The 16,030-nt window shown below is 37.6% G+C and overlaps 1 protein-coding gene across 2 annotated transcripts; it reads right to left on the bottom strand.

Annotated features, from left to right (window-relative positions):
* Nucleotides 1–413: 413 nt before the first annotated feature.
* Nucleotides 414–15,525, bottom strand: LOC139625933 (FYN-binding protein 1). Of its 2 annotated transcripts, none has more exons than XM_071486017.1 (16): nucleotides 15,386–15,525; nucleotides 9,465–10,089; nucleotides 8,494–8,608; nucleotides 7,717–7,772; nucleotides 7,483–7,520; nucleotides 7,079–7,110; nucleotides 6,078–6,210; nucleotides 5,647–5,809; nucleotides 4,311–4,461; nucleotides 3,700–3,716; nucleotides 3,080–3,140; nucleotides 2,796–2,838; nucleotides 2,378–2,540; nucleotides 1,632–1,665; nucleotides 1,070–1,107; nucleotides 414–932 (listed from the first exon to the last, which is right to left on the bottom strand). In XM_071486017.1, exons 1-16 carry the CDS (start codon nucleotides 15,386–15,388, stop codon nucleotides 904–906), a joined length of 1,701 nt encoding a protein of 566 aa, XP_071342118.1. In that variant the 5' UTR covers nucleotides 15,389–15,525; the 3' UTR covers nucleotides 414–903. The 2 variants fall into 2 exon arrangements, with proteins under 2 accessions (XP_071342118.1, XP_071342119.1); XM_071486018.1 differs by having other exon boundaries at nucleotides 8,494–8,605.
* Between the last annotated feature and the right edge of the window lie 505 nt (nucleotides 15,526–16,030).

Raw genomic sequence — 16,030 nt, 5'->3', positions numbered from 1 at the left:
ATCTAACCTTTTTCTTATTCACTATCACTGGAGTTGTTGTTGTTACCATTTTCACACTTTCACACAGTTTCACAAGTCACTTCCAGAAACAACCTCAAAGACCAGTGGTGACTTAAACTCACTTCCAGTAAAGGTTAAAGACGCAGCCTTTACTGGAAGTGAGTGTAGCTTGCTGCATGGCTGTGCATGAAATGAGAACATTTCTTGATGAACTGATTTGAATTCTTGAGTCTTGATAAGGGGAGTTCAATTCAGCCCACATATTATTTTAATGGTTTTTGATTTTTTTTCCCTCCCAGATATTACTGTTTTTGTCAGTTCATTTCTTCTGCCTCTTTTCTCTATGGCTCATCATGTTCAAAAGATGTCCACAATCCTCCTCTGACTTTAATAAACATGACACACACAGGGGGTGAGCAGTTTTCTATCTTTATTTTTTTCAAAAAATGGAAGTACAAATTGACTTCTACCAAAATGGGACACAACTAGCAGAAAAAGTTATTGTGTTTATTTTAAGTTATCTCAGATGTCAAGCAAATCACAAAGCTACAGTAATAGTGTATTAATTTTCTATACAAGCAGTTTGACAAACAATGCAAGTAATGACAGGTTGCAGCACAGGGAATGTTCTGTGGATCAGTTTTGTAGGACTTTATATAGTTATATAGTTTGAGTTTGAGTTACATTCTAGTTTGTTTGTTCAAGAGCACGATATCTGTATTTATGGATTCAAATACAGCATTTGTATCCAGATGGATCTCTCTTCATTTGATTTTTGGAATCCAGTTTTGTAAAGTTAAAACAATAGATAGCTTAAGTTTTTAAGTTTTTAGTTTTCATATAGTTTGATTCTTTCTTTGTGTCTGTGTGAAATTGTATGTGTTAAGTTTGATGTGTTTATAATCAGTGCGGTGAGTCGTTGTCATAGACATCTGAAAAGAAGAAAAAAAAATAAAATGAGAAAAATGTATAATTTCCTAAAACAAACATTGGCTTTCACAATTTCAAATTACAGATATTTTAACACAGTTTGTATGACATAGAACATGAGGATTCAAATTTAACTCACCGCTTGGATAGTCGACATCGTCGTAAATGTCTCCTTCCCTGCAAAGGTAGACTGATGTTAAACTAACTGCAGAAAAGTTATTTTCATTGACATTTCTGTGTAAAATCTAAACCAAAACTTTAATACATGACGTCAACATAGCGTTTACAACTTTGTGTAAAAATCGGTGCATCCAGTTCATGTATATTTACAACTTGGACAAATGTAGCTATAGCCAAACTTACAGTATACAGTATACAATACATACTGTATGCGTGTGCACAGTGTATATAAATATGTCTATGTTTGTTTTTTATTTATTTATCTTTTCATTTATTAATTTTGTTATTTAATCACCACCATCAAAAACAACAACAAAAAAATCTTTATCCAGAAATCCAGAAGTCAGAGACAAGCTGTTACCCTAACAATAACAGTAACATGCATTTACAAAAGGCTAATTCATTATTTATTAATTATTTTTATTATACTTATACTAATATTAATTATTAATATTAGTATAAGGACTTTCTATTTGCTGATGATGGCAGGGTCACACATGAACTGATTAAGATTCACTTACATTGGAAGAAGAAGAGATCTGGACACATAACCATCTGTGAAAGGAGAGACAAAAAAGACCTTTATTAAAAAAGTCTAATCAAATTAGAACACTTATATACACTTGACTAATATAGTGAACACATTATAATCTTAACATCATGTTGACATTGTCTTCGTGAGCATGTTCTTATGGTGATGTACAGCCTGACACAACTAATAGCAAGGCTGCAGGCTCTTGTTAATCACATGGCCTTGAGCGTAAAAGATCTTCAACTTTGCACTTGAATGTAGCAGTGTGCTCTACATTTCTGAGGAGACTATTTTCTTTCCTCTAGACACCTGAATCACAGAGTGAGCAGTGTAATGTGAAAAATATGAAAACGAACCAAAGCTCAAATGCAAACCATGAATTGTTCCTGAAAAAATCTCAAACTGTTTTCACTTTGACTAACTGCTCATGGGACCTATTTCATCCCACTTTTATTTTATTTTATTTGTGACTTGTAGTTGGTGTTGTTGAGCGTTGTAGGAGTTGTGTTGTGAATTATGAGCCTTATTGTGAGTATGAATGATTTGGAAGTGTATTGATGTATCTCTTGTCATTGACGTATTGTTTATAAATGTATCGGGACCCCAGGATGAGTAGTCACTGTTACAATACAGTGGCTAATAGAGATTTAAAATAATAAATAAATGAACCACCCGCTGTTTTTATCTTTTTGTGATTAAAATAACATCACAGAGGGATGCATAGGGTTCACATACATTTTCCAAACCTGTTGCGACACAGAGCTTTCTTGCTGCTGGTGAGCTGGATGATGTCCAGGACTTCTCCCTGGGACACTTGCAGATCCTTCCCTCCTGGCTTCTTTAATATGCCGTTAGGATCCACCATCATGGTATGTAGGACCCTGGGTGGCCCTTCATACTGTAGAACAACAGTTACAGTGACCCATTTTTAGCATTTTAAAGTGGGGGTTGTATAACATGTTTATGATATATGCATCATGACATGTATCTGTGGTTCTTCAGGGATCAATCCTGGACCCTGTTCTGTCCGTATATTACTCCTTTTGGACAAATTCAGAAATAAAGGTCCTTCCACTGCTATGCCAGTGACACTCTACTCTATCTAATGCTTAAACCAAATAATCTGATATGAATGTGTGAAAAAAATGTTTACCTTAAATTTTTTTTTTAGCTCCTTCTCCAATCTGGGATCTATGCTGAAAATGATAACAGTTTCACAATTTGATTCCAGAGCATGATCACCAGCTCTATAGAGCAATCCAATACATTATGAATATATCGTTTAACACATTTTTAACAAATGATGTTCTTCTGTTTGAACATCAGTCTCCTCACGTAACAGATCTTCACAAAACATTACATTACAATTACACTGCAGTCACACTCAACCAGTCATTTCCTGTTTTCTTTTTTAGTAAGTCAGATATGAACAGATACCTGACTTCAGGTGGTGGTGGGGGGAAGTCCTCATTCAGTGGTTGAACATCATCATAGTCATCTGTGGACAAACAACAGGTACTGAAAACTGAAACTAATTTTATCTGGTCTTCTAAATAAATAATAATCTTTAACATTATTTGCTTCAAACAATCATTCACTAACAGTAATAAAACATTTATGTTTAACTATTAAATATTGAAATAAATGATAAACAAAATAATTAGAAAAAAAGTAAACACCCACACGAGATAGACAAGTCGTGATTTCATAATAGTATTTTTGTTTGGGATCTAGTCGGTCATTTTCTTAAAACTTAATCTTCAAGTTGTCAAATATCATATTGAGCAACCAGTATAGCAATTGTACAAAAATTGTAAAAAATTCTTTCACCTTTCCTGCAAATTTTTTAGATTGTTTTTAGAAGATAAAATGAATGAAATCAAATGATCTTGTAAAATAATCTTTATTTTACAGAAATAGCTGTGACTGTGTGCTGTGTTTCTGATGAGGAATAATGAAGTTAGATAAAAAGTCACACATTATTATTACTATTATCATTATTATTATTATTATCCCAATTAGTCAGTGATGTTCGTGTGTGCTTTGCTGTTACTTACCGTCATCTTGAAGCATGCTGCAGATTAGAGGAAACACAACGTACATGTTAGTTGGAACCAACCAAACAAGTGGGCGTGTTTGCAGGTTACAGAATACAACAGATGCTACAGAGATTCAAATCACTGATACTGTACGTCACTGAACATAACTTTGGAAAACCTGTAGGAAAAATTCAATTCAATTCAATTCAATTTTATTTGTATAGCGCCAAATCATAATATACATTATCTCGAGGCACTTTACAGGGTAAGGTCGAGACCTCACTTTGTTATCGAGAAAAACACAACAGTTCCCACAAAGAGCAAGCGCTTGGCGACAGGGGGGAGGAAAAACTCCCTTTTAACAGGAAGAAACCTCCAACAGAACCAGGCTCAGGGTGGGCGGCCGTCTGCCTCGACCGGTTGGGTTTAGGAGGGGAAAAGGGGGGTGAGGAGAGAGGAGAAAAGAGAGAGAGAGAGAGAGAGAGAGCGAGAGAGAGACCAGGAACTGCTGTAATGGTGTTATCAATAAAAAGTCAATATTAATATCAAAAAGTTGGCTGAAGAGCATTGAGAGGTTTTTTCTCTCACTATGCCAAGAAAACGTTTCCATACAGCAGGATGAACTGTACCTGTCTCTGTGATCGGAGTCCATATTTAACATATGTGGGGGGTCTGGAGGTGGAGGAGGCAATGGTGATGTGTCTATTTTTTTGGACTGGAGCACTTTGCGCTTCACTGCTTCATAGTCAATATCCACACATGTGTTGCTGATGTATCCGTCTGCAAGTTTACACAATGACGAGATAACGTACTGTAAGACACACAACACAGAGCCAGCTAATGCAAAGAATGATGGTCAGTATTATGGCTGGGTGTCTCTTCCTATCAGAGTCGCTATTAGAGCTGAATACATGAACCACAAGTTGAATTTTTGTTATATGAATTTAATACAATAGTAGATATCAAAAATATCAATAAAATACTTCAACAATTATTGTAATATTAATTCAGTGCATATTGCGCTCTGCTACTGATGGGCTTGCAGAATCGTCATACTGCATAGGAAATAGGCTTCTTTCATTTACAACAACAAAAAGTGATCAACATAACAAATTAAAAGGAAACAGACTGGCAGATTGTGATGTGCCTTAGATTCTTATCTAAAAGTGGCAATTAGTCTCAAACACTTTACAGTATATAGTATACATATTTACTGTATAAGTTTGAAGCACTTGTTTGTTAGTGTCATCACTGTGTGGAGTCTATATTAAACTTGTAAGAATAGTAGCACTACTTTCATGCTCCATTACCAGCTTACTAGAGAAACCAATTTAACCACGTGTTAATCTGACTTCAATCAAATGTTACACATACTTTACACTTACACACGCTGCGCTGTTTTCCTTTATGGCACTCTGTGTTGTCCTTAACCTGTCCACTGTCTATAATCGCTCACATAATTTACTTTCTAGAAAGACTAAATAAACGGAGGACGTAGACAACAAGCCAGAGAATGAGATGTTGAGAAAGAACGGCCAGAGGGACTTTTTGCTTACTCAGATGAAGTTTTGTATTATCTGCCACTAAAGATTATGTCCACTACAAAGTAAAGTAGGAGCAAAGGCAGGACCATAAGAAACACCTGCCAGGACATCTTCAGACTCAAAACTCAATAAGTCCTCACAAATACGACGACAGACACATTGTTTGCAAAGAGCACAATACGAGGCAGCTACCATAACACTAAGGTGTATTTGAAAACTATTCTTGATAGGCTTGCTTTTCCACCTCAAGTGTAAAAAACATTTTGCAATATTGAATTTCAGGTATTTCCACTCTCAAACTGGGCAACAAAGGTCTCCTCAGTGTCTGCAGAGCTCATGTAGGGAGGTGAATTTGCTGGATGTGCTGCTTCATGGCTAACTGAGACGTGATTGATTCAGAGGAATTTAAAGCAAAACTCACAGCTTCCATTCAGAGAACGAGCCAACCATTTGCCCCCTGGGTTATTCTTCACCCGAAGGATCTCCACACTCTCCCCTTGTCGTACACTGAGGTCCAGTTTTGATCCTCCGTGCCAATCGTGTCGGACTTTGGCTGTATGAAGAACCTCCACCTCCCCTTGCAACTTCAGATGAACAGATAAATGAGGTGGGAAAGTTGTCAGTTAACAGAAAACAATGAGATTTGGATGGGCGTAGAGTGGGAACATTCAAAGAACTTCAGTGTTTCGGGATACATATAAGCTAAGTTGCAAAACTGAATTTCAAAGAAAGATCTCTGGTTTAAACTGGAAATAAAATGCCAAATGCTGAAGGTGATGCTATCTGATCTGCTGTTGAAGGAGCTGGACCTCAGGATGTTTTCAAGATGGGCAGATGTTGTCGGGTCCCCACCTGAAAGTTCTTCCTCAGCTCATTCTCTTTTTTCTGACGCTCCAGCTGCTCTTTCTTCTCCTGTTCACGATGCTTCTTTGTGTCTTTCTTGTTTATCTTCTCAGCATTTACTTGGTTCACCCCAACCTGGTCCCTATAAACGAAGAATTCAAATGAAAAATGACTTCCCTGCGTGACAACATGCACTAACAACAAAGTAAGACCTCACAGCATGTTTGTTTTCTCATAGTTCTCTATTAAAGTGCCATTACCTAAACTTTCTGGAGAGGTGTATCTTTACCCACATTTATATATATATATATATATATATATAGTATATATGGTCACAGATATGTATTATCACTGATTTTATTCACAGTAAAGCCTTTAACATGACAATTAACATGTTTTTAAAGCCATTCATTCTGCACTAAGGAACTAAACCACTTTACCAACTTCAGCATTTACTCTCTTTTACTGTTAACTGTTCGGATTTGCCCACATTTCAACAGTCTCTGCCTGTGTTTTGTCACAGTTTCCTGCTTTGATGGGAAACGCATGAGTTCAATCACAGAAACAACCTAGGAGTAAAGAAAAGCTGCACAATACACTTGAAGAAGCTGCTTGCTCACTCACTCACTCACATTCAGTGAGTGAGTGAGTGAGCACTGGACATACAGTCTTTAAAACTAAAGGGGCAGATAATGAGGCACTTATTCTTGAAGGCTTCTCATTGATCTGTTGCGGTTTTGATTGTCATCTCATTTGTAGGTAGCTTCAGACAAAAGTGTCTGCTAAATGGACGAATCTAAATGTGTAAATGCAGATATCAATTTAGTCTAGCAAAGTACTGGGCTAGAGGTTGTTACAGGTGCTGCTGTTATTTTTGCAGATGCAAAAATAACAGCAGCAGTAACAGAAATACTAGATAACATTCATACAACTGCGGCTGCTTTCTACTTTGGGCCTGTAAAGCACTTATTAGACACAGACAGAAGCATTAGTTGTTACAATATACTTACTCATCAATAAACTCATATACATCGTCATCATCCTGCAAGACAAAAGACAATTGGATTTGAAGACAAAAGAAAATATTGATGGGGGGGGGATTAATCACATCAAAGGAGAATGCCACCCATTGTAAGAATTTCCTTGTGTTTTCCTCATTGTCATGTATAAATATTTGCATTACACTTTCCTAAAGCTTAAAATCTGAGATAACGCTTAAAAAGACTGACAACGGATAAAGGTATTTGTCATTTGTTTCCCCTGTACTGAAGTATTACAAACAGGATTGAACTGGAGCTGGAGGAGGAGTGCAACATGTTCTCACAAGAGGAGCCACCTGGCTTTGACTTCTTCAAATGGGTGGTATTCGCATTTGACAGTGAGCTAAATTTCAGTTTCATTTTTCTGTACCCACCCCGTCCATACACTGTGAACTGTTGTCACTGAAGGACTCTGCAAAGTCATGAAAGACATGCATTTGAAAAAGTGGCACAATCACTCACAAATTGCTTGATAATCATAACAATACAAGTGAATTACTAACTCGTAACTCTTTGCTTAATCACTTAAAATGTGTCATAAGAAGAAAACATTCGTTAATGAAAGAGGCTACAGTGATGCACCAATAAAAAAATGATCGTAGTTTTACCGTTCCTCTCAAAACTTGCAATGTCATCATAGGTTTCCTGGGTATCGTCAATGTCTCTGCAATCAATGAACAAACATGTTTGCTCATTATCCATTTTTTCCACTCTGACAGCACCGATGGCCTTTAATGTTCAAATGTTCAACTCTGTCTCCTCAGATAAACTGAAAACAAAAACCCACAAGGCCTAACACCTGCCATCACATTATTATCGTATATGTATTATTAACACAATATCAATATTTAATTTTTTTAAAATATCATGGTTATTATCAAAACTGGTATATCGTGACACCCCTAATCGAGTGTAATTCAAACTAACTTCTGACAGGGACACAAAAAGCTTTATACGTATAATTACATTAATTATTTTACATTACATATAATTTATACATATAATTTTGTCAGTTAATGCCATGATTATGTTACACCACTTGACACCTAGACACCAGACACCTGCTGTTTAAGAAAGAAAAATTTTTTTTTTTAAAACTCTGCTGCTGTCTTATATCATTTATATGTTTTGTGTTACATTTGCTGTTCTCAACATGTGTTTTTGATTTTTAAAAATGTAATTTCTAACATAACTGCGCTCCTTCTGTACGTCATGACAGCTGTGAAGGAAATGAGAATCTGGATGTATTGTGGCTTTCTCAGTGATTTTGTTATCATTGATTGTTTATTTAAAGATATGACATAAATGATATAACATTAAAACCAAAGACGGGTTTTTTTCTGCATTTAATAACACCAGCATATTTTGAACTGGTAAATACTCACATAGAGGCAACCTGGTGCGGCAGCCTACTTGGTTTGTTGGACCGTTGAGGCAGTTGTGGAGGATTGAATACTCCTGGTATGGACATTTTTCTGCCATCTGAACCTAGTGAACCTGCTGAAGGGAGAAAGAGAGAATGTCTTTACTCATATGAAGAAGTTTGTTACAATGAGACAGATAACCAGCAAGGAAAGCACTGTCAATCTCCCTAAAAACAGTTGACGAAAAGGCAAAAAGAGAGAGGCATAAGCTGAAATGTTTCCAATTTCCTCCAGCTTTACTGCTGTTGATTTACAGACAAAGATGAAGCACACTGCAGTTTGTTGGTGTAACGGCTTGTCTTAAAGAACGCCTTGAACAGTTATAATGAGATTTGTTTTAAATCTTAATGTTTTATAGAAGACTCTTCTTTAGGTATTTGATGCTCTGTCAGTAATGTCAAGGTTGGAAAAGTCATCAATTTAAAGGACCTCGCTTTCCATCAAATGTTTCAATTCAGAGATTTAAAAAAAAAAAAAATCATAAACGATTAATAGTAAAAACGGGTTGAATTGCCGACAAGCTGTTACTATTAGCAGAAGCAAGCTGTGCTCTATCCCAGTAAACCATGACAGGGTGACAGCGAAGCAGCACTCGCAGCACCAGGAGCCAAAAACTGAAACAGCTGAGTGGAATCCAGCCGTCATCAATTTTATTATTTACACCCGTGCTTTTCTTACTGTGACATCTGAAAACAACCCAGTTTGTCTCTGTGTTATATTGACCAATCTTCAAATTACAGTAGACACTGTCATGATTTTACTTGTCAAATTATTTTTAAACAGTGTTTGCTTCTCATCTGCAAGACATGGACCAGCCTTTTACAAACATTTAGCTAAAGAGTTATAAGCACTACAATTCTAGTTAGTCCAGTAAGTTGAGTAATATATAATTTCAAAAAACTGTGTGTGAATAATAAGCCAGAGAGACTCACTGTCACTTTTCCTCGGGGCAGGAAGGGCTGGTCCTCGACTGAACCTCATAAAGGGCTCCAAGTTGACAATAGGGGGCCGTTTTGGCTTCAGGGGCAGGGGTCCTTCAGGGGGCAGGGGCTTCCTCAATGGGGTCACTTCCCCTGCGCTCCTCTGTCTGGGCTGATGTCGGAGAAGGGTGGAGGTGGAAGCTGGTGGAGGGGCCTGAGGTGAACCTGGAGACGGAACCAGAGCTGGTTTGATGCCTGGGGGCTTCTGGTGCCTCAGCATCATGTTCTGTAGCATCTCCCCTGTCTGCTTGACCTTGCTGGTGTCTGTCGGCTGGATGCTGGACGCTCTGACTCCAGAAGTGGGAGGTGGTCGAGGGACAGAGGCAGGTCTGAAGGAGCTGGAGGTGGCGATTGGCTCTGCCCTTGGGAACTTCACCAGCCCTGGGCCATTCAAAGGCGGAGGAACAGTGGGAGGCAGTCTGTGATGGATCAGATCGTTCTCAGTCACTGGCAGGATTGCTCTCCCGAACCCGGGTCGTGGAGATTTCGGGGACCCACTGTCTCGGCTGCTGGTATCTGAGGTGTTGGCCCTGCTGTTGAACCGGGCCCTCAGAGCCTTAACATCAACGCTCTCCTCCTGAAAACAACATAGGAGCACAAACTCAAAGCTGCAGCCGCTCTGTTTCTGAAGCAGGAAGTTAGCAGCACAGCACACAGCAAGGCATGATCCTCACATTCACAGACACACACCACTCGTGAGAAGCCTGCGCTATCTTTATAAAGTGAGACTGCATCGTGCAACAACACAGTTTCCTGGTTGTTTTCATCTTCACAGAGCTGTCGAGTCCCCACCAACTCCCTGCACACACAAAACCTCTCAAATTGCAAAAAGGTACTTGAAGACAGAAAGTAGTTAAATAGTTCAGAGCACAATTTAATGCATCAATGGAAAAGTGGGAAAGTTTGACATTGGTACAGTTACTGTTTCAAACAGATTTTAAACAGAATAAATGACAACATAGTAAAACAACACAGTTGTAATACACACACACACACACACACACACACAGAATACATGTGTGAGGAAGAGTGAGCTGTTAAGGCTGAATAATCAGTTCCTCAAAACTTAGTTCAGTATGATGTTGTACAGAGGCATTGATGTTATCTATGCATCTGCTTTCTGCTGGTGTTCAGTCCTTTTATTCTTATTACTGTATGTTTAGGAGTATTTTTTTTTGGGAATTCACCTGTTGCCAAGTCCTTGCTCATTGTAGGAACTGTTGGGTTTCTCTCTCTATAATAAAGTAAGGAAAGTAAGTAAGACCTTACCCTTTAAAGGGCCTTGAGATAATGTAGATTATGATTTGGTGCTATACAAATGAAATTGAATTGAATTGAATTGAATTTCCTGACTGGTTTATTGCACTGGACTGCACCACACTGCTGCTAAGTGGAACTAAAAAAAACTAAACTAAACTAAACAAAGTTTACTTTCAAGGTTGTATTTTTCAGTGGTAAGAAACTGGACTAATTTACGTTGTATTGGGAGATGTTTATAATATTTTGCCCAACCCCTTTACAAACTCACCACCAGCATTGGGGAAGCTACTTTGAAAGCATCATTGCAAAGCTACCTGAGGGAGAAATCTAGCCTCGTTAACTACAGCTACCTTGAAAAAAAAGTTCAAGCTATTAAAAACAACAAAAACAAACTCAATGACAATGTGATATGAAATGGTAACAAAATATAATACAAAAAAGTCACATACGAATGTATTGCAAAAAGTGCCTACTTGTTTATAGTTCAAAACACTAAAATACCATAATATTAATTGGAAAGTGCAAGGACTGTCAGCTGTGGTTTTGGTCCCATATCGTATCAAGTGAGATTTCCATGTCTTTTTTGATTATAAAGCAGGTCTAGGAGTTATATCAACACTGGGAAATTATCAAACGCTCAAGTCCAAAGAGAAATGCACATAGCCCGTATTCAGAAATGGTGCCTTAAAACAAGCTGTCATCACTTCCATAACTTTGTGATGTCACAACAATACAGTCACCACCCTCAGCCATGCCCCAAGCCCAGCCCACCAGGACCCACTGTCCAGCCTTGAAGGATTTGGTTTCTCTGAGTGTTTAGCTGAAATCTGCTGTATTTGTATTCAATCATTCAGAGAACAGTCAGCAAATCAGAAAAGAAGCTTATTGTCTCCTTATGGTTATTAACATTTCAAATAAAACACAGGAAAAATCATAGATTGTATATAAACATAGATGTAGAGTCCAGGGTCTGAAAACTGAAGCCAATACAGAAGTGCCTGCATTCTAATGAATCTAATGACCATCAGGGGCGACTCCACTGGTTGCAAAAAAAGTCTGATTGTATTGAAGTCGATGGAAAAATGATCCTACTTCTCACTTGATTTATTACCTCACGTTTTCCTTATCAGTTTATGGTCTCAATTGCTAGTTTCAAGTCTTCTTCAATACAACATGCTCATTTTTTAAATTATGGTCCCATTTAGAGGAAAATAGACAATAAAGCGGGGTATGTGTTAGGGCGTGACTACCGTGTGATTGACAGACTGTATCACACACAGCGCACAGACGTGTTAGATCCACCCCTCACCCCTCCTCAACTCCACCTTGTCGTCCAAATATGCTTTCTTGTGGATTCAAAAAACCATGATGGAGACAGCCAAACTGCAAACTTGAGGCTTCAAAACGACAGTCACGGTGATGTCACAGTAAATTGTCAGTTGGGAAAAATGTAAAATAGGATGGCCGTGCGATTCTTCCTCAGGCTGAGATTAAGGAGGTTTATCCATGATGATGTTGTTGCTATGTGAGCTATAAGCAAGAGTATGTTATGTGGACTGTCTGACGAATCCATTGCCTGGGCGTGCCTTCACAGTGGTCAGGAGGACACTGAGAGATAATAGTAAAATAAAAATGAAAAAAGCATTCTTTTGTTTTTATGGCCGAAAATGGTTTGTAGCTTCAGTAGTTAAGTTTTGCCAAAAATGGCAAAAAAGTAATTTAACTACTTGAATCACTATGCACACAAGAATGTAGTTGAACTGCCATCTAATTACTGCAAAATGTAATTATACTACTATTTTGATAATGTGTTCACTACTCACCAACTCATCATAATAAACAACTCTGACAGTGTCAACAAAAACTGGACTGTAATCTTCCTGTTGCACTGGATTGAAGTAATTGGTATATGAGTACCTGACAGAGAGGCTAGGTAGAGTAGATTTATTCTCTTTGGAGTATTTTTGAAAAGATTTAGTTTAGATGAAAATCAAAAAAGAAAGATCTCAGTTCAGTTCAACTTCACTGGCTTCCAGAGGAGGACAGGGCATCATATCAAATTAAATATTGTTTGTGTTTGTAGGAATGTACACAAAAGTGTTCCTTGCTATTTTAAAATGACTTTAAGAAGGTCCATAAAGCCATAATGTCACAGCCAGGGTAGCGAATGTAGTGCTTCGTAGAGTTAAAACAGGTCAGAATTACTGTCGGTATTCTGAATAAGGTCAAACTAAAACTCCCATGTCCCAAAACAAAGGCTTAACAATGGCTCCTGAATAGTATTCCTTAATAGAATATGCATATATTAATATGTTATTATACTATCTTTTATTTCCACGATCTTCATATGTATATAAATGAATGATGATATTTACATCATGAACTACTATATGTCAAACAGCCAGTGTTTTTCATTATGTTGGTTCCCTTTAATGTGTCTTTGTCACTTTTACTTTGTGTGGTTTTGAAAAGATTTTATCAATTGTTAACTTCTCCAAAGAAATTGTGCTGTCACCTGCGTCTGCTTGTTTGTTTGTCTGTTTATTTGTCTGCAGGATTACGCAGAAAGTACTGAACCAATTTTCACTGAACCTGGTAGAGGGATGGGGCATCGGCCAGGGAAGAATCGGTTAAATTTTGGGGCAGATCTGGATATTTACTAAGAATCTGAATTTTTCTTTGAAGTTTGGTGTATGTTGTTTGACACTGGCCTTGTTTGAAATCTGCTCTCTGAGTATTCTTCTAGTTTGTGTAACTTCTTCTGTGTCATCGATTACTTTTCTTATATCTTAATGTTGGACTTGATGAGGTGGGTGGACTGTGTAAACACCAGGGGCAATGATGGAAATAAATCAACGGCTGGTGAATTATAACGAATTGTTGTAGTTCTGACAAGGTCTGATGTGTTGTACTATTTTTGCAGATGTACTGACACATTGTCAACAAACCTAAAAAAAAAAAAAAAAAAAGAAATTCTCTGCATTGGTGTCAACATGAGTTAGTCAGAACTGAAACTTTCAATATCAGGTGTCTCTTGTGAGATTTTTTGGGGTCATCATCTTGATGAGTGGACTGAACCAAAAGAGGAAAGAGAGTTTGAAGTAAGTGCTCAGAGCAGCAGCAGCAAACATAAATACAGTCATTGGTTTAGATAAATTCAGCAGGTGGAGTCATGAAACAGTTTTTAAAACCAGAGCACTGGTTATGCAATTGCCAAATGTGATTGCAAAACAAAGATGGTGGAAATAATAATTGGAGAGTAGTGAAACATGATGAATGAACGTCAAAAAGAAAAACATGATCATAATAAAGGAATCACCCCAACTACTGTGTGAACACCTAAAGCTGAAAGCTTTACAAAGCCATACAGACGAGTGTGAAAAAGTGCAGGAAGTGCTTACAACCACACACGTCTTCACCTCAGCCAGCATCCTGCACTGGTAACCATAGAAATACCCCCCACTGTCGCTCGTGCACCAATAAGCTGCAAGCTCTGCTCGCTCGCTTGCTCGCTCACGCTATATTGTCACAAGGAACAAAGGAAACAGACAAAAACTTTTCTCTGCACCACAAAACTCAGACATGGGGTTCCACTTTCAGTCAGCATGTGCCTGCAGAAGAAACTGTGTGTGTGCATGTGTGTGTGTAGGCGTGTGTGTGTGTGTGTGTGTGTGTGTGTGTGTGTGCGCATGTGTGTGTTTCCCTTTATTTGGCACACACTAACTCAGGTGTCTCGCCACAGTCTGTAGCTGTGCAGGTGCTCCAGAGAAAACCTGACTACATTACTGTATTTAAAAGAAAGTGACAAAATAAAGGCAGATAAAATATGACATGATTGTCGTTATGACTCATATTGTTCTTGTTCTTTGAGTGAAGCATTTTCTGGAATATTGTGTAACTCTGTTGATCTCTATTGAAACTACTAATAAAACCAATTTATTAAAAATTGATCTGAATATAATAATGTAATACTGGTGTTTTACTGCATATTATGTACCAGCCAGAAAATCCAGTAATAAGTCTGAGTTTTAAAGTCAAGTCTTTAGACACCCAAATATGGAGAAAAGTTTTAGGATATTTTACAATTTAAAGACTAAATTTCAACCATCACTGAACCTTTTCTATATAAAAAAAAGTCTTACAATCCATTTAAAATACAAGCTGAAGTGAAGCAATACTGAGTGCACACTGTGAATCATTAACTAGTGATAGCTGTGTAATAAAGCTTTTATTCACCAGCAGCAGGATGAACGTTTCTTTAGGCAATTTCAGATTCCAACTTCCCCCTTTTTACTGTGAAAATGATGTAATTCCTGTAGAGAATAAGCGTAACTGACCACATTAACGTCTTACCAGACCTACCAGAGAGCCAGAATCAGCTGTTTTAAAATGTCAGATCATGCATTTGCAGGATTTTAAATCAAGTTAAAAGTTTTAAAGGTTATGATAGAAGGTAACTTAAGTTTTACCCACAGTGAAACAATTACAACTGTTGATGGACTTTCTGCGACAGTCAGGTTATTCATAGATTGATGTTCAGGAGGAAATGGCCAGAATTAAACAGCCAGCACAACCAAACTTTCTACACAAGAGTATAAATAAGGATGTCTTACCATATTTGCCTTTAGTGATGGTTCAGTGGTGGATAAAGTGCTCCATATTCCAACAGTGATGCAGTATCCAGGTTGATGCTACTGTACAAACACCTACATGACCTGTGTCACTAAACTTACTGCAAATGAGGAAATGCTCAGCAATTCACTGTGGGCAACGCGGTGACTGACAACGCCACAACAGCAGGGACACATTAACATGCTGTCACCAGGTTTGTTTCATTTCTTCTTGAAAGGTCAAAGCTTTCATTCTGAAATAAAAAGGGCACACCTCAAGGATGGGCAAGTAATTTTGTCTCACCAGCATTTATTCATTTTTGTGTTTTATCATCTCTGTGTGTGAGTAAAGCAAAGGAAAGCAAAAAAAAAAAAAGAAAGTGAAGATGAATGAAATAATTTCAATCAGAAGGTACAAAACAAGGTGAAGCTCTGATGTTCAAAGAAAAATATGATACAGTAAAAGTGAGGTGTACAAGTCAGGTCCTTTTTTTTATATATAACCCAATATCACAAATCAAAAGAATTTTCAAAATGAGACTTAACAGTCTGTACAGTATATGACACCCATTGTCCTTAGACCCTTGATCTGGATTAGAAAAACTCCCACAGTACAAAAACTGAAGAAAACCTTTTATATACAACATC

Source organism: Trachinotus anak, unplaced genomic scaffold (genome assembly GCF_046630095.1).
Source record: "Trachinotus anak isolate AG129_WGS33_773 ecotype Australia unplaced genomic scaffold, CSIRO_AGI_Tana_v1 ptg000010l, whole genome shotgun sequence".
NCBI classification, from domain to species: domain Eukaryota; kingdom Metazoa; phylum Chordata; class Actinopteri; order Carangiformes; family Carangidae; genus Trachinotus; species Trachinotus anak.
The sequence above is the reverse complement of the archived record's forward strand: the minus strand, read 5'-3'. Positions and strand labels throughout refer to the sequence as shown.